The sequence below is a fragment of the Gopherus flavomarginatus genome, chromosome 6 (assembly GCF_025201925.1).
Source record: "Gopherus flavomarginatus isolate rGopFla2 chromosome 6, rGopFla2.mat.asm, whole genome shotgun sequence".
Taxonomy (NCBI): domain Eukaryota; kingdom Metazoa; phylum Chordata; order Testudines; family Testudinidae; genus Gopherus; species Gopherus flavomarginatus.
The window spans coordinates 24,101,749-24,120,967 of NC_066622.1; the positions used below are offsets into that span (position 1 = coordinate 24,101,749).

Genomic DNA, 19,219 nt, shown 5'->3' on the forward strand with positions numbered 1-19,219 from the left:
CTCCTCTTTAGGAAGATTCAGTAAATCCCTTCCCCCCCCTTCCCTTCCCCCCCCGCCCCCCCCCCGCATTGAAAGGTTATGAAATAGGCGGCTGAGGGAAGCCCTTCCCTGGCATGTCAAGTAATGGCTGGCTTACCCTCTGAAGCATGAAGACTTGTATCCCTCAACTTCCTATTCTGGTGCTCTCATTAGCAAAATCAGTCTTCTCAAATCCTAATCTCTTCAGATATAAAAAGCTATAGAAGGGAAATGTCTACTATGGAACACAAGAGTTTCCAGAAGTATTTCAGGGGGTAGCGCTCTAGTGTGGATACTCTGCAGTGGACAGTCTGTCCACCCAACTTCAAATGAGCTAAAACACAACTGCCATCATACTTGACTTTTCCCAACCCTGCTGCAGATTTTGCTCTGTTCCTTAAACAAAAGGGAGTGAGACAAGGCAGGGAAGAGACTTCCCAGGAGTCACTTTAACAGAACCTGCTGTTGAATTTCCAGCTTGCAATTAAACTCAAACCAGCTGCAGGCAGGAATTCTAGCTGTCTTGTGGAAGAAGAAATGGATTGAGTCTGGGAGCAGGGGGAAGGAATTGCATGGTAGAATATTAGTGCATAGAATTCCTGACCAAATCACATTGGCTTGTAGGGAAACAACTTGCTTGTAGAGTTGTCTTAGCTTGTTTCTGTTGGTTACTTGGCTATTGGTGGGTTGAGGTACATAGTGAAACTTGTAAAAGAGATACACAAACATATGAAAGCACTACTGAATTCTCAGATCTGTCTGAAAAGCTCAAGGGGAAACTTAACTTCCAAATGTGACTCGATGTTGCTCGGATCTAGTCTAGGCTCCCTGTGGCTGCCTACTCTGTATCTTTTGTAACAATGCAACATACTTTGGGATTTGATTGTCAAGACTATACACAGTTGGCTTACAAAAGCAAAGTCACTTATTTTAAAAACCTCTTGATGAACTGCTCTAAACTGAGACAGGATTCTGAATTTTGATACAACTCTGAAACTATGGTAGTCTTGCCTCTTACAGGGAGCCATTTTTGTTCAGCTTATAGTGACTTCTTGGACACATGCATTTTTTATAACATGTATGTGCAGGAGATGTAAGGAGAAGTCCCTAAACTTCTCTCAACACTGCCATGAGGCTGGTTGAAGACTGCAGAATTCCAAGGAGCACTGAATGAGCAAACCTGCTAGATCGCTCAATTTGAACAATGGCACTAGAGCAGGAGTTCTCAGACTTTTGTACCAGTGACCCCTTTCACACAGCAAGCCTCTGAGTGTGACACACGTCCCCATACGTTAAAAACACAAATATATTTAACACCATTATAAATGCTGGAGGCAAAGCAGGGTTTGGGGTGGACACTGACAGCTTGCAACCCCCCATGTAATAACATGGTGACCCCCTGTGAGGGGTCTCTACCCACAGTTCGAGCAGCGCTAGAGCTGCCCCAAGACCCACGCCTGGCTAGTAAATAACTTCTCTACTAACTCTGTTCCTCTGCTTTTTCTATAGATATGGGATACAGCAGGACAGGAACGGTTTCAGTCTCTGGGTGTGGCCTTCTACAGAGGAGCAGACTGCTGTGTACTGGTATTCGATGTGACGGCTCCAAATACATTTAAAACCCTAGACAGCTGGAGGGACGAGTTTCTCATTCAGGCCAGTCCAAGAGATCCTGAGAACTTCCCTTTTGTTGTGTTGGGAAACAAGATTGACCTAGAAAACAGACAAGTAAGTCACAGTGGCCTTTCTCTAAAGCTATTGAATTGGAGAGCTTGTCAGGACAATCCTAAGAGGCAGCTTAGTCTAGCCCAGAGCATCAGGGTGGTTTATAAAGAGTCACAGCTAACACTCTTCAACCTGGGTCCTTGTGAAGAGAGCTACCCATCTGGCCTCTACAGAGGCCTACATTCCTGTGCAGAGAAGGGGCATAACATTAGAGGAAACATGAGGCAGTGGTTCAGGATGTGCAGCACAGATGTTAGTTGAGTCTTATTTAGCAGCTCCAAGCCATCTAAAAGACTATCTTACTCCATACAGTTCCTGGTCACCTCTGGCTTGGAGAAAATGTTGCTGGTCTGTCTTGCATGCTGTATGGAGGAGAGGGGGTATCCATTGTGACAGTAGGGTTTGCAACATACATAAAGGGGAGGCTTTCTCTCAGGAATCAGGGGCAGGAGGGGGTGGGTGAACATCCTTCAGGATACCCTCAAGCAAAGGTTCAATCTCTGTCCTAAAATCCCAGCTGTTCTCAAACTGACTGGGTCTGCTAAAGACTCTCACAACATGGGCAACATGCAAGAGAAAGTGAGGAAGTACATTGTAACATCCAGTGTACACCTGACCCTTTTGTATTTCCCCCCTGCCCCTCAAAGGCTGGGGAGAGTTTAACCATGCAGATGACTCCATAGTTCTTGGAGAACTGATACCAAAATGCTTGGTAGTGGTGTTTAAACTAGCTGCATTCTAGACAAAGTATCTAACATTTGCTACAGCTGTAGCAAAATCTTACTGCAATTAGGATTTAAACAATACTGTATTGGCCTTCTACCTAAGGCAGCAGCTTTGGCTGATCAACTGGATGCTAGCTTTCTGTCCATAGGTGTGGTAGGTATTTTCTCAATTAAAATCTCCACTTGGCAACCAATACTGGCACTGAGTGCCCTTTGCATAGATGAAGGTGGTGATTCTTCCCTGTTCCTCATACAGGTTACCACAAAACGAGCACAGGCTTGGTGCTACAGCAAAAATAACATCCCTTACTTCGAAACTAGTGCCAAGGAGGCCATTAATGTGGAACAAGCTTTCCAGACAATTGCACGGAATGCACTTAAACAGGTATGATATGAAGAAATATCTAGTGCCCTCTAGTGGCTGTCCAATGACAACTCTGCATGCAGAATCTAAGCAATTCATGTTGCATTTAAGCTAATGCCACTAGCAAGAGACATGCTGAATTTGACTTCCCTGCATCAGTATCTAACCCTTCCCAAAGACGGTGTCAGTGCTGACTTGGCACATTCAGTCTGAAAGACACCAAAGAGAGCATTCCCTACTCCCTCTTCCCAGCAGAAAGCCTTCTTCCCCAACAGCCATCTGTAACGCTCCACATTACCTCTTTCACTTCAGTAGCTGAGAATAAGGAGTAAAATCTGTAACTGGTGACTCTTCTCTCCTTAGGAAACAGAGGTGGAGCTCTACAACGAATTCCCTGAACCCATCAAACTAGACAAGAATGACCGAGCAAAGGCCACTGCAGAGTCCTGCAGCTGCTGAGATGGAGGGGTTGAGCACAGTCCTTCACAAACAGATCACACTTAGGCCTTCAAACACACAGCCCCTCTTCTATGTAAAAACAAAATAAACTTCCATCTCCAGCTGCCAAAATCCTCCCATTTACCATGAGCAACTGTAAGCCCATTCTTCTACACACAACTCATCCATGCCCCTACATCCTTCCACATCACTTCATGGTAACAGGCCTTTCTCTTAGTTTAAAATGGAAATTCTTATGTATGTTTGGAACGTAAGCTAATTTCAGGTGTCCAATGGAAAGAAACTGTTTACAGGTAATCTGTGTAACAAGTGACATACATTTTTAACTGTCTTGTGTTCCCCTGTGAAGGCTGCAACTGGAAAGGCTGATTACCCATAGTTCATTGCAAGCTCAGCACTCAGTCCAATTAGGTTGAGTTTTGTATGTATCTCTGTTAATGCTTGTTACTTTTAACTAATCAGATCTTTTTACAGTATCCATGTATTATGTAATGCTTCTTTAGGAAAAATCTTATAGTACATGTTAATATATGCAACCAATTAAAATGTATAAATTAGTGTAAAATTCTTGAATTACATGTTTAAGTACTGAAACACAGATTGGCTAGAAAGTGAGGACGACGCTGAAATGCAGCGTGCTAGCAATGAAGTCCAGATAGAGGCAGTATTCTGTACAGTAGAAGCAAGAATTATGTAAGTCTTTTTATTGACTTTGAGAGCTGAAAAAAGCTTCATCTCCTGGAAAATTTGTCTGGCTTCCTTGTAGTTAAACTTTCAGAGGAGGATATGCATACTGGATTATTGGATTCCAAAAACTAAATACAACTGTCAAATGCTCATCTTGTTTGTTCGCCTTCCCTGCCCACTTACCTTTAAATGTTCTGCAAAGAATGCAAAGAGTCTGAGGTGTTCCAGTGACTTCCCACCTTTCGTGGATGGAGCTCATCTTTCCCGTTTTCTGGGTTGAGGTGGTCATCCCTTGACAAATGACTTGGATTATAAATCTTCTCTCCCTTCTTGCTGACCACTAATCTGGAATTTTTGGTATGGGAAAAACTTGGTTGTCCCCTCCCTTTCCTCCTCTTCCCTAGTCCTTGTTCTTGCATTTGTAGCTTGCTTCAATGGGACACTTCTACCTGTTTTCCAGAAGTCTACATTCTAGTACGTAGGCTGAGCAGTTCTGTAAAGACAAACATGATGCCAATAAACTTAATGAGAATGAACTTGGTTTGCCCTCCTGTTTCTCATTATCTTCCCTATTACTAAACTGTCCCTGACCCTCTGTAATGGGAACTCTTGGAACTAAATTACAGTGAGCCCTTCCTAAATGAAGGGCCTTGTCTACCACCCTTTCTATTAATTGCTATTTTCTAGAGAAAAATCTGATCTCTGTAGCTTTAAACTCTTGACTAATGGAAATGAGCAAGCCTTTTAACAGCTTGATAAAACTCATAGAAAAGGCTTGAGGGAAGCTGTTTCTAGAGACTCCAGCAGATGATGCAACAGGTTATGGGGCTGTTAAAGCTCTAATTGCATCATCTGCTGTACAACAAGTGGACAGTTGGCTTCATTGTACCCTGATATCTCAGCCTCTTGGAGTCCTAGGCAGTTCCTGTAAAATAATGTTCACATTAACATAATGTGATTGGCTGATGTGCATTCCCTGCCTGCTGGTGGTGTCTAACTGCTACACCCAGGCACTCTTCCTTCTGCAGGAAGAAGTGTTGCACTACACTTCAGTGCTGTGGAGTCTCCTTGACTTCTCTCTCTCTCTCTCTCTCTCTCTCTCTCTCTCTCTCTCTCTTTTTTCTTCAGTGCCACTCACTGCCCAGGTGCTGGCTACCAGTTCAGGGGCCCTTGCACTTTAATTAGCCTTCTTTAACACTTTAAAAACCTTATTTACTTTACTTAAAATAGTTTAGTTATATATACTAGACTTTCCAAAAGAGACCTAAAAACATTAAAATGTACTACTGCAGGGGCTTTCCTACTCTTTTACTGGTGACCCCTTTCACATAGCAAGTCTGAGAGTACATCTGCACTACAGGATAATTCCAATTTTACATAAACTGGTTTTATAAAACAGATTGTATAAAGTCAAGAGCACGCGGCCGCACTAAGCACATTAATTCAGCGGTGTGCATCCATGGTCCGAGGCTAGCATCGATTTCTGGAGCATTGCACTGTGGGTAGCTATCCCATAGTTCCCAGTCTCCCCTGCCCCTTAGAATTCTGGGTTGAGAGCCCGGTGGCTGATGGGGCAAAAATCATTGTCACGGGTGGTTCTGGGTAAATGTCATCAATCATTCCTTCCTCCAGGAAAGCAACAGCAGACAATCATTTTGCACCCTTTTTCCCTGGATTGCCCTAGCAGATGCCATAGCATAGCAACTGTGGAGCCCATTCAGCCCTTTTTTTTTTTTTTTTTTTTTTTTTTTTACAGTCACCGTATGTGTACTGGATGCCACAGACAGAGGCGATACTCCAGCACTATTCAGCAGCATTCATTTGCTTTTGCATGATAGCAGAGATGGTTACCAGTCGTTCTGTACCATCTGCTGCCAATGTAATTTGGCAATGAGATGATGGTTATCTGTCCTTCTGTGCTGTCTGCTGCTATCATGGGTGCCCCTGGCTGAGATCGGCCGGGGGCACAAAAGCAAAACTGGGAATGACTCCCCGAGTCAATCCTTCCTTTATGGTTTCTAAAAATAGTCCTGCCTAGAATATGGGGCAAGTGTACTAGAGAACCAGTGTATCAGAGAGCACAGCTGCTCCATGTCAGATCCTGCAGAAATGAGCTACATGCCATTCATGGGGAGTGCCCCTGCAACAACTCCACCCATTGCTTCCCTCCTCCCCCAACCTTCCTGGGCTACTGTGGCAATATCCCCCTCCCCCCCCCATTTGTCATGAAGTTATAAAGAACGCAGGAATAACAAACAGTGAGTTGCTAGTGGGATAAAATGAGGGAGAGGCAGCCTCCTGGTGCTATGACAGTCCAGGCAGGACATTAAGTGGTGCGGAGGAGAGAGCCCAGCATGCTGCTGCTATGATAGTCCACGCAGTACAGAATCTTTTCTTTACACAGGAAATGGAGGGGGTTGATGGAGCTCAGCCCCCCATTGCTATGATGAGGATGGTTAACAGCTGTTCTGTCCCATCTACTGGGAATGACCAAGAATCATTCTTATTTTTACCCAGGCGCCCCTGAGGCCAGCCGGGGTATTCAGCAATTATCAAGCATGGGCTGATGGTGACGACGGATAGCAGTCATATTGTACTGTCTACCACCGGGGAAGGGAGAAGAGCAGATACTACTCTTCACTGCTGCAGCATCGCATCTACTACCAGCATTCAGTAGACATAGGGTGACATTGAAAAAAGTCAAACTATTTCTTTCCCTTTTCTTTCACATGGTGGGAGGAGGGAGTAAATTGACAAGCTATATCCTGAACCACGCTGGACAATGTGTTTGAACCTACAGGCATTGGGAGCTCAGCCAAGAATGCAACTACTTTTCGGAGACTGCTGGGGACTGTGGGATGGCTGGAGTCCTTGGTACCCCCTCCCTCCATGAGTGTGCATTTGAGTCTCTGGCTTCCCGTTATGCTTGTCACGGAGCACTGTGTAGCCTGCAGATTTTTTTTCAAACTCTTTGGCATTTCGTCTTCTGTAATGGAGCTCTGATAGAACAGATTTGTCTCCCCATACAGCGATCAGATCCAGTATCTCCTGTACGGTCCATGCTGGAGCTCTTTTTGGATTTGGGACTGCATTGCCACCCATGCTGATTGGAGCTCCACACTGGGCAAACAGGAAATGAAAATCAAAATTTCGCAGGGCTTTTCCTGTTTACCTGGCCACTGCATCTGAGTTCAGATTGCTGTCCAGAGCGGTCACAGTGGTGTACTGTGGGATACCGCCCGAAGGCCAATACCGTTGATTTGCGGCCACACTAACCCCAATCCAATATGGTAATACCGATTTTAGCGCTACTCCTCTCGTCGGGGAGGAGTACAGAAACCGATTTAAAGAGCCCTTTATATCGATATAAAGGGCCTCGTAGTGTGGATGGGTACAGCGTTAAATCGGTTTAACACTGCTAAAATCAGTTTAAACATGTAATGTAGACCAGGCCTGAGTGCAATTCCCCCCCTCCACACTTAAATGTATAAAAAAGTGTTTTTAATTTATAACACCATTATAAATGCTAGAGGCAAAGTGGTGTTTGGGGTGGAGGCTGACAGCTTGTGACCCTCTGAGGGCTCCTGACCCCCATTTTGAGAACCCTGGTATTACTGGCACACAAAACCTTAAATTAGAGTGAATAAATGAAGACTTAACACACCACTTCTGAAAGGTCGCCGACCCCTCTTCTAAGCTTTAGCAGCTGCTCATGCTACTTAAACTATAGTCCTGCCTTTGCAGCTTAACACAGCAAGCAAATGTAGTGGGGTGGAAGAACCCTTCTGAAGAGGAAGGATATATCCCTTTTCCCCTGCTTTAGAGTCTGGACTGAGTAACTCAGTTTGTTTGTGGAGAGGGAGGCCAGTGCCAAAGCATTCTTAGTTAATCATAAACAGACCGGAGCAGGCCTGCTCCTGTGGCTATCAGCATTTAAAGCAAAGCTCTGGGCTGGAGCTTGCTTCTAGTGTAGGAAGCCTCTTACCGCTATAGCCAACTTCTCTCCCCAGTGAGGAAAGCATCCCCTAGCAGACACAACTGGAGACTGAGGGACTGCTTCAGAACTCTGTCTGGCCCTACAGTGCTACAGGCCACTCCACTGTTGCTTTTAATCCACTAAAGCAGTACGTAGATCCCTGAGAGGCTGTGCTTGTGCAGTGTGTTCTCCTGCTGCTCTTTCCCATAGTGGTGTGTGCTGCCACTGCAGCACTGGGAGCCCCTTGGTAGAACAATGAGGAGTCCGGTGGCACGTTAGACTAACAGATTTATTTAGACATAAGCTTTCATGGGTAAAAAATCCACTTAAGATGCATGGAGTGAAAATTACAGATGCAGGTGGAAATACAGTGGCACAGCTACCCCTCTGATACGATACTGGGTAGTGTAGACTGCACTGGCTATATCAAAGGGCCGTCTGTTCTTTCCCCTATAGCAGGCACCTTTTGTGCTAAAGGCACAACATGGAATGCAAGACGGCTTGCAGAGCCTTCAGGTGGACTTAGGCCAAGGTGTCCTGGGCTCAGTGTGCAACTTCTTGTTCCATAGCAGAGTCAAAAGGCATAAGAATGAAGCTTTAGTCTCTTGTCTCAGCACCTTATGGCCTGGCTGATGGCAGTAACCCAGTGTTCCACAACACAAATACACATTGCAAAGGCTTTAGGCAGGTCTGATGGCTTCGAAAACACAGGCCCTTCCTGGGCAGGAGCTGCTGCTGTTCATAAATCAAAGTAACTATTAAATAGTCCTTATGTCTGCTGTCTGCCACATGTTCCTTTCTAAAATCTTCCCTAGTCTCAGGCACATTCTACTGCTAGGCCCAGCCTTCCTGCATCTCTCCAAATCCCACTTCAAGTCATCTCTTAATTTCTTTCCTCTCAGTAACACCTTTGCTTTAATTTAGGGTCTCATCTTTACACTGCTTTGCACAATCTAGACTTACAGTGGGTGCCAGATAAATCACCTCCTGTCTAGGCTAATTAATTTCTCTTCCCAAAAAAAGCAAGACTTTTTGCCCCATGAGTGGGAGTGTAACAATGATGTGCTCAGTATGTTATGTAGCCCAGCAAATAAAATGTTTTTGAATACTCATGGGGCTGCTGGCTTCCTGCAATACAATGTTAGAGACTTACCTAGTCCATCGAAATGCAATTTCTGATCAGCAAAGGGAAGGTCATGTGCAGCCGTTCATACACACCAGTAGCAGAATTGCTGTTGGGCCATGATCTCCAATCCTGGGCTAGGCCTGGAGAAAGGAGTTCCTTTGCTGTTTCAAATTTAAAACAACTCTAGAATGCAAGTGGTAAGGCTTGCTTGGAATAAGTAGCAGCATGTCCTTCCAGTTACTAATAGATTACACTGAAGTTAAAACCACCTTGATCAAGTTATTTTTCAAATAACTCAGGAGCCCCCTTATGTGGGTCTCTCCTTAGTCTCAAATTACATTCTATTGTCTCATTTAAATGGCAAGGGGATTTTAACCTCCCTGAACTTCGTTGTACACTGTGGTTGGTCATAGATTTTAAGTCCAGAAGGCACCAAAGAGAGCTTTCAGTAATGCTTCTCTGTTTGATTTATTATCTGTATTGTAACAGCATCTGCCAGCCTCTTAGGAGCAGGGTTTCATTGTACAAGGTGCTGTACAAATATAGGAAGACTTAATCCCTGTCCTGAGCAGCATGGGAGCAAGCTCATTCAGCCCCTCTCATGCACTTGAATAGTATTTGATATTGCTTCTAGTCTAAAGAAACAAGCCTCTTCTGCAGTTCAGCTAGTGTGGAGAAAAGGGCAGCAATTGGCACACCGAAACCACCACTTTCCTCTATTCTGTTTCCTGATGCCTCAGTAAACCAAGTTCAGGTGTGCACTCAGGACACCTATTTCGCCATGTGCAGTTTAACATTTGATTTAGTACCATGTTGTTTGGATGGGGATGCACTCTTAAATGTTGGATCATGGGTGGGGGAGTTGATCAATAGCCAGACTTCCCAGGGCTGCTTCATTTGTGAGCAACCAGCACAACATACATTAGGTGAAGTGAATGATTTATAGATCTGCAGCAAAAATCTCTATTTGCCCAGTGCTGCTGTGATTTGCTGTTGGCCTTGAGTTAGAAACCAACACCGAAAAGAATCAGACTATGTGGAAAGCTCCAACGTCCAACAAATATATGAGAGAATTTCTAGGGATCATCACCCATGTGTGTCAGCCTAAAAGGAAGGGATGCTTCTGAGTTTGGGGAGTGGGGCAAGTTTGGTTTGAGTATAGGTACAAGTAATTAGGTTTTCTGAAGAAGAGGATTGGTAAGGAGGAAAATGATTCTGATCTCAGCTCTAATATGGGGTACAAAGTTACTAACTCTCCATTAAGCTGCTGTCCACACTAGGGTTGTGTCTGTGCTAGCCCCAATGTTTTGTAAGACCAGCTGTTGTTAGCAGCCATCTAGCACTGTTTCTGTAGTATAGCTGTGTTATGCTTTAAACACCGTTCAGGACAACAAAGGTTAGTGAAGCTGTGCCAGCTATCTGTTATTAAGAGATTTTCAGCTCTAGTGTGAATCCTAAAGTGCCAATCTACAAACAGCCAATGAAATAGGATGTGGAACTGACTAGCAATACAGTTTTAATCCACAAAAACAACAAGGAGTCCGGTGGCACCTTAAAGACTAACAGATTTATTTGGGAATAAGCTTTTGTGGGTAAAAAAAACCCACTTCAGATTCTTCTCCTCGTTGTTTTTTGTGGATAGACTAACACGACTACCCCCTGATACTTGACACCATGCAAGGCACTGAGTTTTAATCCAGTTTGGCTGGCTGCTGAGGACAGGGCCTATAAGGATATGTTTACACTGCAGCTGGAAGTAAGCCTCCCAGCCCATGTCAACAGGCTCCAGCAGAGACTTGGGTTAGCCACCTGAGCTTCAACCGATGGGGTCAGACAGGCCAGCAAGCCTGAGCTGCTGCCTTAACCACAACATCCATCCTGTTATTTCTAGTGTGATAACGCAAGCTGAGCTCCTGCAAGTCTGTGTACCAGGGCTGGGAGGCTCACTTCTCACGGCAGTGTAGGCCTAGCCTGAGGGTTTGTGTATGCCAGACGTTGTACTGTTCACTGCCCATGAGTATGCCAGGTGGAGAATGTGACCAGCTGATGGGCTGAATGAGTTGCATTTGGTCCCTAACTCTCTGAGCATCCTTTGCTTATAAAAGAGCAACTCTGTAAATCTTACTCTGTTGGTGTTTGCTGCCGGGGCTGCCATTCTTGTGATTTTTACAAAAGTCTTGCAATAGAGCTTTTTCTTAAAGCCTTAGGTCCAGAGTGATGCAATTAACGTGAGAGTCTCTTACACTGAAATTCCATGTTTCTAACCCTCGTGGTTGTGAGGGTAAGCCTGGAAATGTGACTCAAGTGTATCCCAGTGGCTGAGTGAGCTGGCGATGGCACTATGGGGGTAGGCATTCCTGCCCTTTCAGCACCCTCAGCCCACTGTGGTGAGCATTGTGCCCGGGGGGAGGGCCAGTGTGTTTGCCGCACTGGTATTGAGGGAGGTTTTCAGTAGAGTTAAGCTAGCTCAGTTGAGCTAACTCTATTGGAAAACAAAAACACACAATTTATTTCCTAGGCCAGACAGGGCTGTAGAGGGTGGTCCTTAGACTGAGCTGGATAACAGGATCTAGCACCACACCTTTAAATCTCTGTGGGTATGGCTACACTTGAAACTTGGCAGCGCTTTGAAGTGGGAGTGTGGTCGCAGCACCAGCGCTGGGAGAGAGCTCTCCCAGCGCTGCACGTACTCCACATCCTCATGGGGTTTAGCTTGCAGCGCTGGGAACCGCACTCCCAGCGCTGCGGCACTGTTTACACTGGCGCTTTACAGCGCTGTATCTTGCAGCGCTCAGGGGGGTGTTTTTTTCACACCCCTGAGCGAGAAATTTGCAGCACTGTAAAGCACCAATGTAGCCAAGGCTTGTGTGTGGCTGGGCAGTGCTGACCCTTCGCTATCGTATTGTGGTGTCCCCCAAGGTGGCTGAACATGCCCTGTCCTAGTCCTCTAAAGACACAAACATTGAGTCAGCTCTGGGGGAGGGAACCAGAGTGGCTGTTTCTGGGCCCGCAAGGGAAGGGCAGGGGCAGGAATTGCAGCTTGATCCTTTAACTATAAAACTCCACCCCACCCCTCGCGTAAATTTGCTCCCCTAAGGGGATGAGGGCAGGGGCTCCAGGCCAGAGCCGGAACAAGGAATTTTTGCACCCAGGGCAAGGGCCAGCTCCAGGCTCTTCAGCACTAATACAGCAGCGGGTCCCTGAGTCCCTGTCAAAGGGAAGGACCTGCCGCCGAATTGCTGCTGCCACTTAATTCGTTCTTCGGCAGCAATTTGGCAGCAGGTCCCTGAGTCCCTCTCAGAAGCGCCACCGATCGCGGTAGAGCTGCGCCCCTCTGCTTTGCATGCCTGAGGCAAGTGCTCGCCCTTATTATGGCACTGCCCAGGGCTGCTCTGGAGATAGATGGGTGACCCGATGCCGGATCGTAGTCCTAGCATGGGCCCTATCTGCCCTTCGCAGCTCCAGAGAAGAGTCTCTCCAGCTTCCCACTGAGCCAGTGGAGTCCGAGCGTGGTGCTCTGCTGCCATGGGGCAGACATCATGCCCTTTATGCACCCTCAGCCCACTGTGGTGACCTGACACGTTCCCATCCTTGCTGCTGTGGCTCCCCTCGGTTCTCTGCTTTGAGACTCCCGTACCGCCTCATGCATAGTCACGAGTAACGTGTTCTACCTCCATGGAGACGGTGACGTCACAATGCCTGGAGCCCCAGGTGGCCAATGCACAACATTGCAGCCTCGTCAGTGTCAGCGTAGGGGCACGGGAACCCCCTGATGGATCTGGGCGCAGCCACAGGGCTATTCCCCAGCTCAACACAGTGACTGACTCAGAGCAACTCAGCAACTGGGTATCTGGAGAAAGGAATATTTAGGATCTCCCAGGGCGGAAGGGAGAATCCCGCCTGAGATGAATAGCTTTTGCTGGTTATGTTAATCTGTAGGGAGAGCACTAGATGATATTTATACCGGCTCAAAGGGATTTTCAAACGGCTTTTTAAGTCTCTTGGCCTCCTAGGAGGTGGGTAAATATCATAGCCCCATTTTCCAGATTGGGAACTTGAGGCACAGAGAAGTTGAGTGACTTGCCCATGCAGAGTTAGTCAGCAGCAGAGCTCAAACTGACCAGTCCTGCTTCCCAGGCCCCTGTTCTAACTAGCCCATGTGATGATGGCCTGCACCTCTTCCTCTGAGTGCTACCGTTTGATACTGTGGGTGAATGAATCCCAAGAAGTTCACAGTGAACTCAACTCTCAACCTGCATCGCAACATCAGTGGTGCAGGGCTTGGAAGCTAGTGCTCCTGAACTCCATCACCTGAGTAGCTGTACCAGGAAGGGGTCTGCCTCCTGGTGAAATAGCCAGCTCAAAAGAGCGCTAGGCACCCATTCCGAGAGTGCAGGGCTGACAGAGACTCACATATTTCCATCCTGTGCACCAGGACTGCAGGCTTTTCTTGCAGGCGGCATCCTATTGCTATGTCTGTGGGACTCAAACACCATGCCTGGGTTCAGCCTGATGGAATCTAGTGTAACTCTTTCAGGCTGGGACTTTGATGTAAACCTTCCAGCCAGCCCCTCCCAATTAGCTTTTCTCCTCCAGCCCTTTTTTTTGGCATGACGCAGATGCTTGAGCTGCCGCCACACTGATATTGTTTAGGGTACTGTCCCACCAGCACACACACACACACAGAGAAAGGCTCTCCTGGCATCAGAGGGCTTCGGTAGCTTAGCCATTCTTTGCAAGAATGAGTGAGGCATCTCCGTCATTCATAGGTGCTGAAACTGGGGTGGATGCTGCTGCACCCCCTGGCTTGAAGTGGTTTCAATCATATGCAGGGTTTACAGGTTGACATGGTTTCTATCATACACAGGGTTACAGTTTGATTCAATGGTTCTCAGCATCCCCACTGTACACATTGTTCCAGTACCCGTGGTCTCACGCCACACAAAGTGGCAGGGGGAGGAGGCTCATCCTTACAACTTTTATCTCAGTGATTAGGGTACTCACATGCGAGGTGGGAAACCCTCAGTTCGGATCCCGCTGATGAGCATGGATCTCCCACCTCTCAGGTGAGTGCACTGGGCTATGGAGGGATTCTCATGCTTTCTCTGGTGCAATTCAAATTTAATTTTTCAATTAATTAGCATGGAACAACTGCAATTGTAGAGATAGGGGGAGACAAACATCAAACTATATTCCATAGCCCAGGGCACTCACCTGAAATCTGGCATAGCCCCATTCAAATCTCTTCTCATCTGGCAGAGTGGGACTTGAACTCCGTGTCTCTTACAAACTGGGCGAGTGCCCAAACTGCTGGTGCACAAGTTAAAAGGGAGATCATTGCCTCATCTCCCCACACACATGGCTGTGTGGAGTGAGGTGGCCTCTTAGCATGCCTACTGGTGGCTTAGGCCCTACAGGCAAGCTAGGTGTGCCTCTGACACTCTTCCCCCGTTTGTGGCCCTAAGGTAGGAGGAGCTAGAGATCCAGATCCCTAGAGGGAGGCAGCAGTGCACAGCCCCAGATGCAGCAAGATACATGCCGAGTGAACATTTACAGTGGAAAGGTAGGTGCCTCTAGGGGTAGGTATCGGCCATGTGGGGGTTTGTGGGGTGCAGTCATGTCTAAAATGGGGACTTAGGCACCTATGTCCCTTTGTGGATCTGGACCTAACTAACTTGCATTCAGCAGGTCGGTGGCAGAGTCAGCAACTGAACCTAGATCTGAGTCTCAGTCTAAAGCCTTAACTACAAAACCATCATTCTTCTCTTGAGGCCATTGATTATTTATTGGTGTTGATGCAATAAGGACAGAGTAAGCGAGGTTCTGCTAATTTCAGTTCTGGCACCCATCTCAAGTTCCTAGTGCCCATACAGAATGGCTCTTAGCAAAGCATAGCAGTACAGGATTGGCCCCCTTTTTCTTCTCTATCCCTACTGCTATTGCCGTGAACAGTGGGCAGTGTTAGCAGAGACCAGCCTCTGGCATGTTTACTTCCATGTTCTCTCACCAGCACAGGGTATAGGATGATAAATACTGTTCAGCCAGGCCATGTGGGCCACAGATGCCTGGGGCTGTCTCTTCACTTGGATAACCCCAGGGCTGGCACTTCCATTTAGGCGACCTAGGCGGTCGCCTAGGGCACCAGGATTTGGAAGGGCGGCAGACTGCTTCAGTGGACCTCCAGCAGGCGTCCCTGCGGATGGTCCCACGGCTCTGGTGGAGCATCTACAGGCATGACTATGGCAGGTCCACCGGAGGAGCCGTGGGACTGGCGAGCCAGCCCTGTGCCTAGGGCGCCAAAAACCCTGGCGCTGCTCCTGGCTAACCCCATAATTAAGGACAAATCTAAATTGACTTGCTAAGATTCCCCATAGTCAAGTCAATTGTTATTGAGAGGTTGTGCTAAGAGCTGTTTGGGAGCATTGAAGTGGGAGATGGATTTACTGACTGATAAAGCATTTCTTTCACACTTTCTAGCTGGGATCAAAGGGTAGCTGAGGGGACTGGTGTGGTGTGGCCTGGTAGAGAGGTCTGGGTGTATATATAGGCTACAGCTGTGCTGCCGTCAGCTGATAATTGTGGTTTTGGCACATGCCCATTTTTAAGCAGCTCCATGGCTGCTGGGCTGTGGTGGAGGAGAGCTTATTAAATGCACAGTTTCACCATACATGAAAGAAACAGATTGACAGCTCAGGAGGTTGAGTCAGCGGTAGCACTAGACTCTGGGATGGGAAATTGCAGGGGCTTGGTACTTCACGACCCATTTTCCTGGTCTCTCCAAAAGAAGTGATCGTCATACATGCAAGACATTCAGACAGAGATGCTGTTTGCTGTAGAACCTTGGTTTCTGCCACAGTAACAGATAATGCACCCAATCCTGCAAGAAGCAGAGCCCATTTACTTCAATGCAGGCAGGACTGGGGGACAGTGACTAAGAAGAGCAGAGTGCTTTCACACAGGATGAGGGTGAAAATAGCCATGTCAAATGTCGGAACAATCAGATGTGACCTCCCCCTGGATTGTCAGGAGTTGGAGATTGGGTCCTAGCTCACAGGAAATGTCATTTCTCCCAGCTTTGCAGTGAGGTCTATTTGCTCTGTGATTGCAAGGTCACAACATTCTGATAAGCTATGTTAGTTATTAGAGCTGAGTTATTAGTAATGCTTTGCTTTTCTTTAGTGCCCCCCCCGACTAGAAACTGTCAAAGTATGTTATGGACGTAATAATAATAATACTAGTTAACTCCTACATAGCAGTTTTCAAGAGTAGAGCGCCAAGTGCTTTACATCCTTATCCCTATTTTAAAGATAGGGAAACTAAGGCAAAAGGAGGTGAAATGGCTTGACCATGGTCAGCCAACAAACTAGTGGCAGAGGTGTTCTGAAGCCTAGCTCCATGTGCTAGCCACACTGCCGTCCACGTATGTATGATTTCAACCACCAATGAATTATTTTTAATCTGTAGTGTACAAATGGGGAAACCGAGGCATGGAGGGTAAGGCGCAGATTTGCAGAGCTGGTGAGCACCACAGCTCCAAATGGAGTCAATAGCAGCTGCAGCTTCAAGTTGAGTACCTAGAAATCAAGGCACTCAAAGGCTGCTTTGAAATGTTGGCCTGTACGTGTTGACCCTGTACTTTTCAGAGGGCTATGACTCAGCTAGATAAACTTTGTCAGAGATGGAACTTGATATACAAGAGCTTTATTGATGCTCACCAGTTCCCGGGGGCGGGGGGGGGGGGTGTTACCAGGCTTAATTTATTAGTGTTTGTAACGGAAGAGCTCCCGCACTGATTGGCTAGAGCATGTATTGAGCATTATTAGCCCAGCAACAGATATCTTAGGGACATTTCCAACTAGCTTACTTTTGCCTTTTTGTCCTCATATTTCTTCAGCCATAGCTGAGAAGGGGGGTGGGGGGGGCCTAAGAAGACCTGGTGCCAAGGGGCACAGGCTGTGACGTAGCCCTTCTCTAATGCCCCTGCCCGGCGGGCATACACATCTCCGACATGGGGAGAAAGGGACTGCAGCTCTCTCACACAAACTCACAGGCTGTCCCCCCACAAGCTTTGTCAGATTAAGCACAGATCCATTTACCCCTAAACTGTTGTGGGATGCAGGGCTCAACAAAAATTTGATTTATCCGGAGACATGTAAGGAGAGGAGGGAGGGCAGCCAGCAGAGGCTGGGCCTGGCTGCTTGCCTGCTTCACTTTGGGACAGTACCATTCTGCGTATGATAGGGTATCATCTGAGACCTGATGCATCATACAGTAATGTGCTACATTCAGTAACGGAGTGACCAAAGACAGGACAGCAGCACCTACAGCAGCCTAAGCCCTGAGAGAGCTGAGGCCATCAGAGAATTAGAATTTGCTTTGGAAAGAGAGTGAGGAAAAGTGCAATGGGAACTACAGGAAAGAAGGATGGGTGTAAAGGAAAAGATGGAGGCGGCGGGGGGGGGGGTGGTGTTTCTGTGCACAGAAAGGAGTGGTGGGTGGCTGTCCCCTGACAGCAGAGATCGGTGGTGGGGCAGATGGGGTGGCAAGGGACAGGGGTGGGGGGCAGGCAGAGCAGATGGGAAGGCAGCGGGAGGGAGTGGGGAAGGCAGTGGGGCAGATGGGAATGGTTGGTGGGGCAAACATGATGGAGGTATAAGGGAGTGGGAGAGGCAGTGTGAGGCGCTGACAGGAAGGGGGGTTAAAAGGAAGAGGATGTGGGGGCAGATGGGAAGGGGCAAGGGAGTGGAGGAGGTAGTGGCATAGATGGTAAGAGAAGCGATGTAGAGGCAGTTGGGAAGGGAATGGGGAAGGCAGTGGGGCAGATGGGAAGTGGGGCGGAAGGGAGGTGGTGGGGCAGACAGGAAGGGAGACTGGAGGGAGCGAGGAAGCAGGGTGACTAGACAGCAAATGTGAAAAATTGGGATGGGATTTGGGGGGGGGGGGTTTAATAGGAGCCTATATAAGAAAAAGACCCAAAAATGGGTACTGTTCCTATGAAATCGGGACATCTGGTCACCCTGAGGGGGGGGGGGCAAAGTAGAGGGGCAGCCGGGAATGGGACATGTTGGGGCAAACAGGAAGGGCACGGAAGGGAGGCAGTACAGGGGCTAGACGGGAAGGGAGTGGGGCGGTGGTGTGGGGGCTAGACAGGGAGCGGGGCGAGGGGCTGCAGGGATTCTCAGGATTTGTCCCGCCGCCGGAGTGAATGGCGGGCTTTGGGGGGACTGGACGTTGCTCCCCCTCCACCCATGTGCAGGGGATCGGCGGGGGGGGGGGCAGCTGAGGAGCGAGGGAAGCAGGTTTCCCTTGGCCCCGAAGCGGGGCTGACAGGACTGGCGTTCTCTCGGGCCCTCCCCCTCCATTTTGGCGGAGGGGAATCGCCGCTTTCCCCACACTCTGTTCTGTGCCCCTGTCGGGGCGGCGGGCGGAGCTAGCGGTCGGGGACCTCAGCGGCAGCCCCTCCCCCGCGCTCCCCTCGTGGCATCGCTCAGCGGCGCGCTCCGGTCTCTGGTCACCGCCTCGTCCCCTGCCCCCAGGTGGCTCGGGGTCGGGCTCGGGCGGCGGGCGGCCGCCTGCAAAGAGCCGCCCGCCGCGCTGCACACGCGCCCCTTTCTGCGGAGGAGGCGGCGGCCAGTGCCAGTGATGTACTGCCCTCCCACGGCCCTAGCCCTCTACATCACCCGGCCCCGCGCCCCCCTGGCCCCAGGCAGAGGTGCACCAGGGCTTGATCCCCCCGGCTGGGGACTGGCTCGTGCTGGAGACGCAGGGTCAGTGCCCTGATCCCCAGGACAGACGAGGGGGCGTGGCACCCTCCCACGGTGCCAAGGCAGCAGCGATCTGGAGAGGAGATTTGGACATATTTGGAGGGGGCACCCGATCTTTCGTGCGGTATCCCCCTTGCCACTGCAGCACCATAGGGGAGCCCGCAGACACGCTCTGTGCCGGGAAGGGAGCTGGCAGGGCGGGGGGAGCCTTGTCTGTCGCACCTTCCAGTGCACACTGGGCAGCAGTGCCCAGACACCCGTGCAAGGGGCACGATGTGTGTATGGGGGGGGGATTAACCCCTCTTTCCAGAGCGACACGCCTGAGGGCGCCTCCTCTTTCCGCAAGCCCCAAACGCTGCAACCCCTTCGCTGTAC

General features: G+C 48.6%; 2 protein-coding genes across 3 annotated transcripts in view; both read left to right on the forward strand.

The window, feature by feature from the left end:
- The window catches only part of RAB7A (RAB7A, member RAS oncogene family), a 31,294-nt gene extending 26,780 nt beyond the window's left edge, over positions 1-4,514 (forward strand). For both annotated transcript variants that reach the window (XM_050958542.1, XM_050958541.1), the window contains 3 exons: positions 1,528-1,746; positions 2,725-2,853; positions 3,196-4,514. In XM_050958542.1, coding sequence (XP_050814499.1) covers positions 1,528-1,746; positions 2,725-2,853; positions 3,196-3,291 — 444 coding nt within the window. In that variant the 3' untranslated portion in view covers positions 3,292-4,514. The remainder of the gene's footprint in view (positions 1-1,527; positions 1,747-2,724; positions 2,854-3,195) is intronic.
- LOC127053580 (histone H1.10) overlaps positions 1-19,219 on the forward strand; it is a 200,927-nt gene that overhangs the window by 179,254 nt on the left and 2,454 nt on the right. The window lies entirely within an intron of this gene.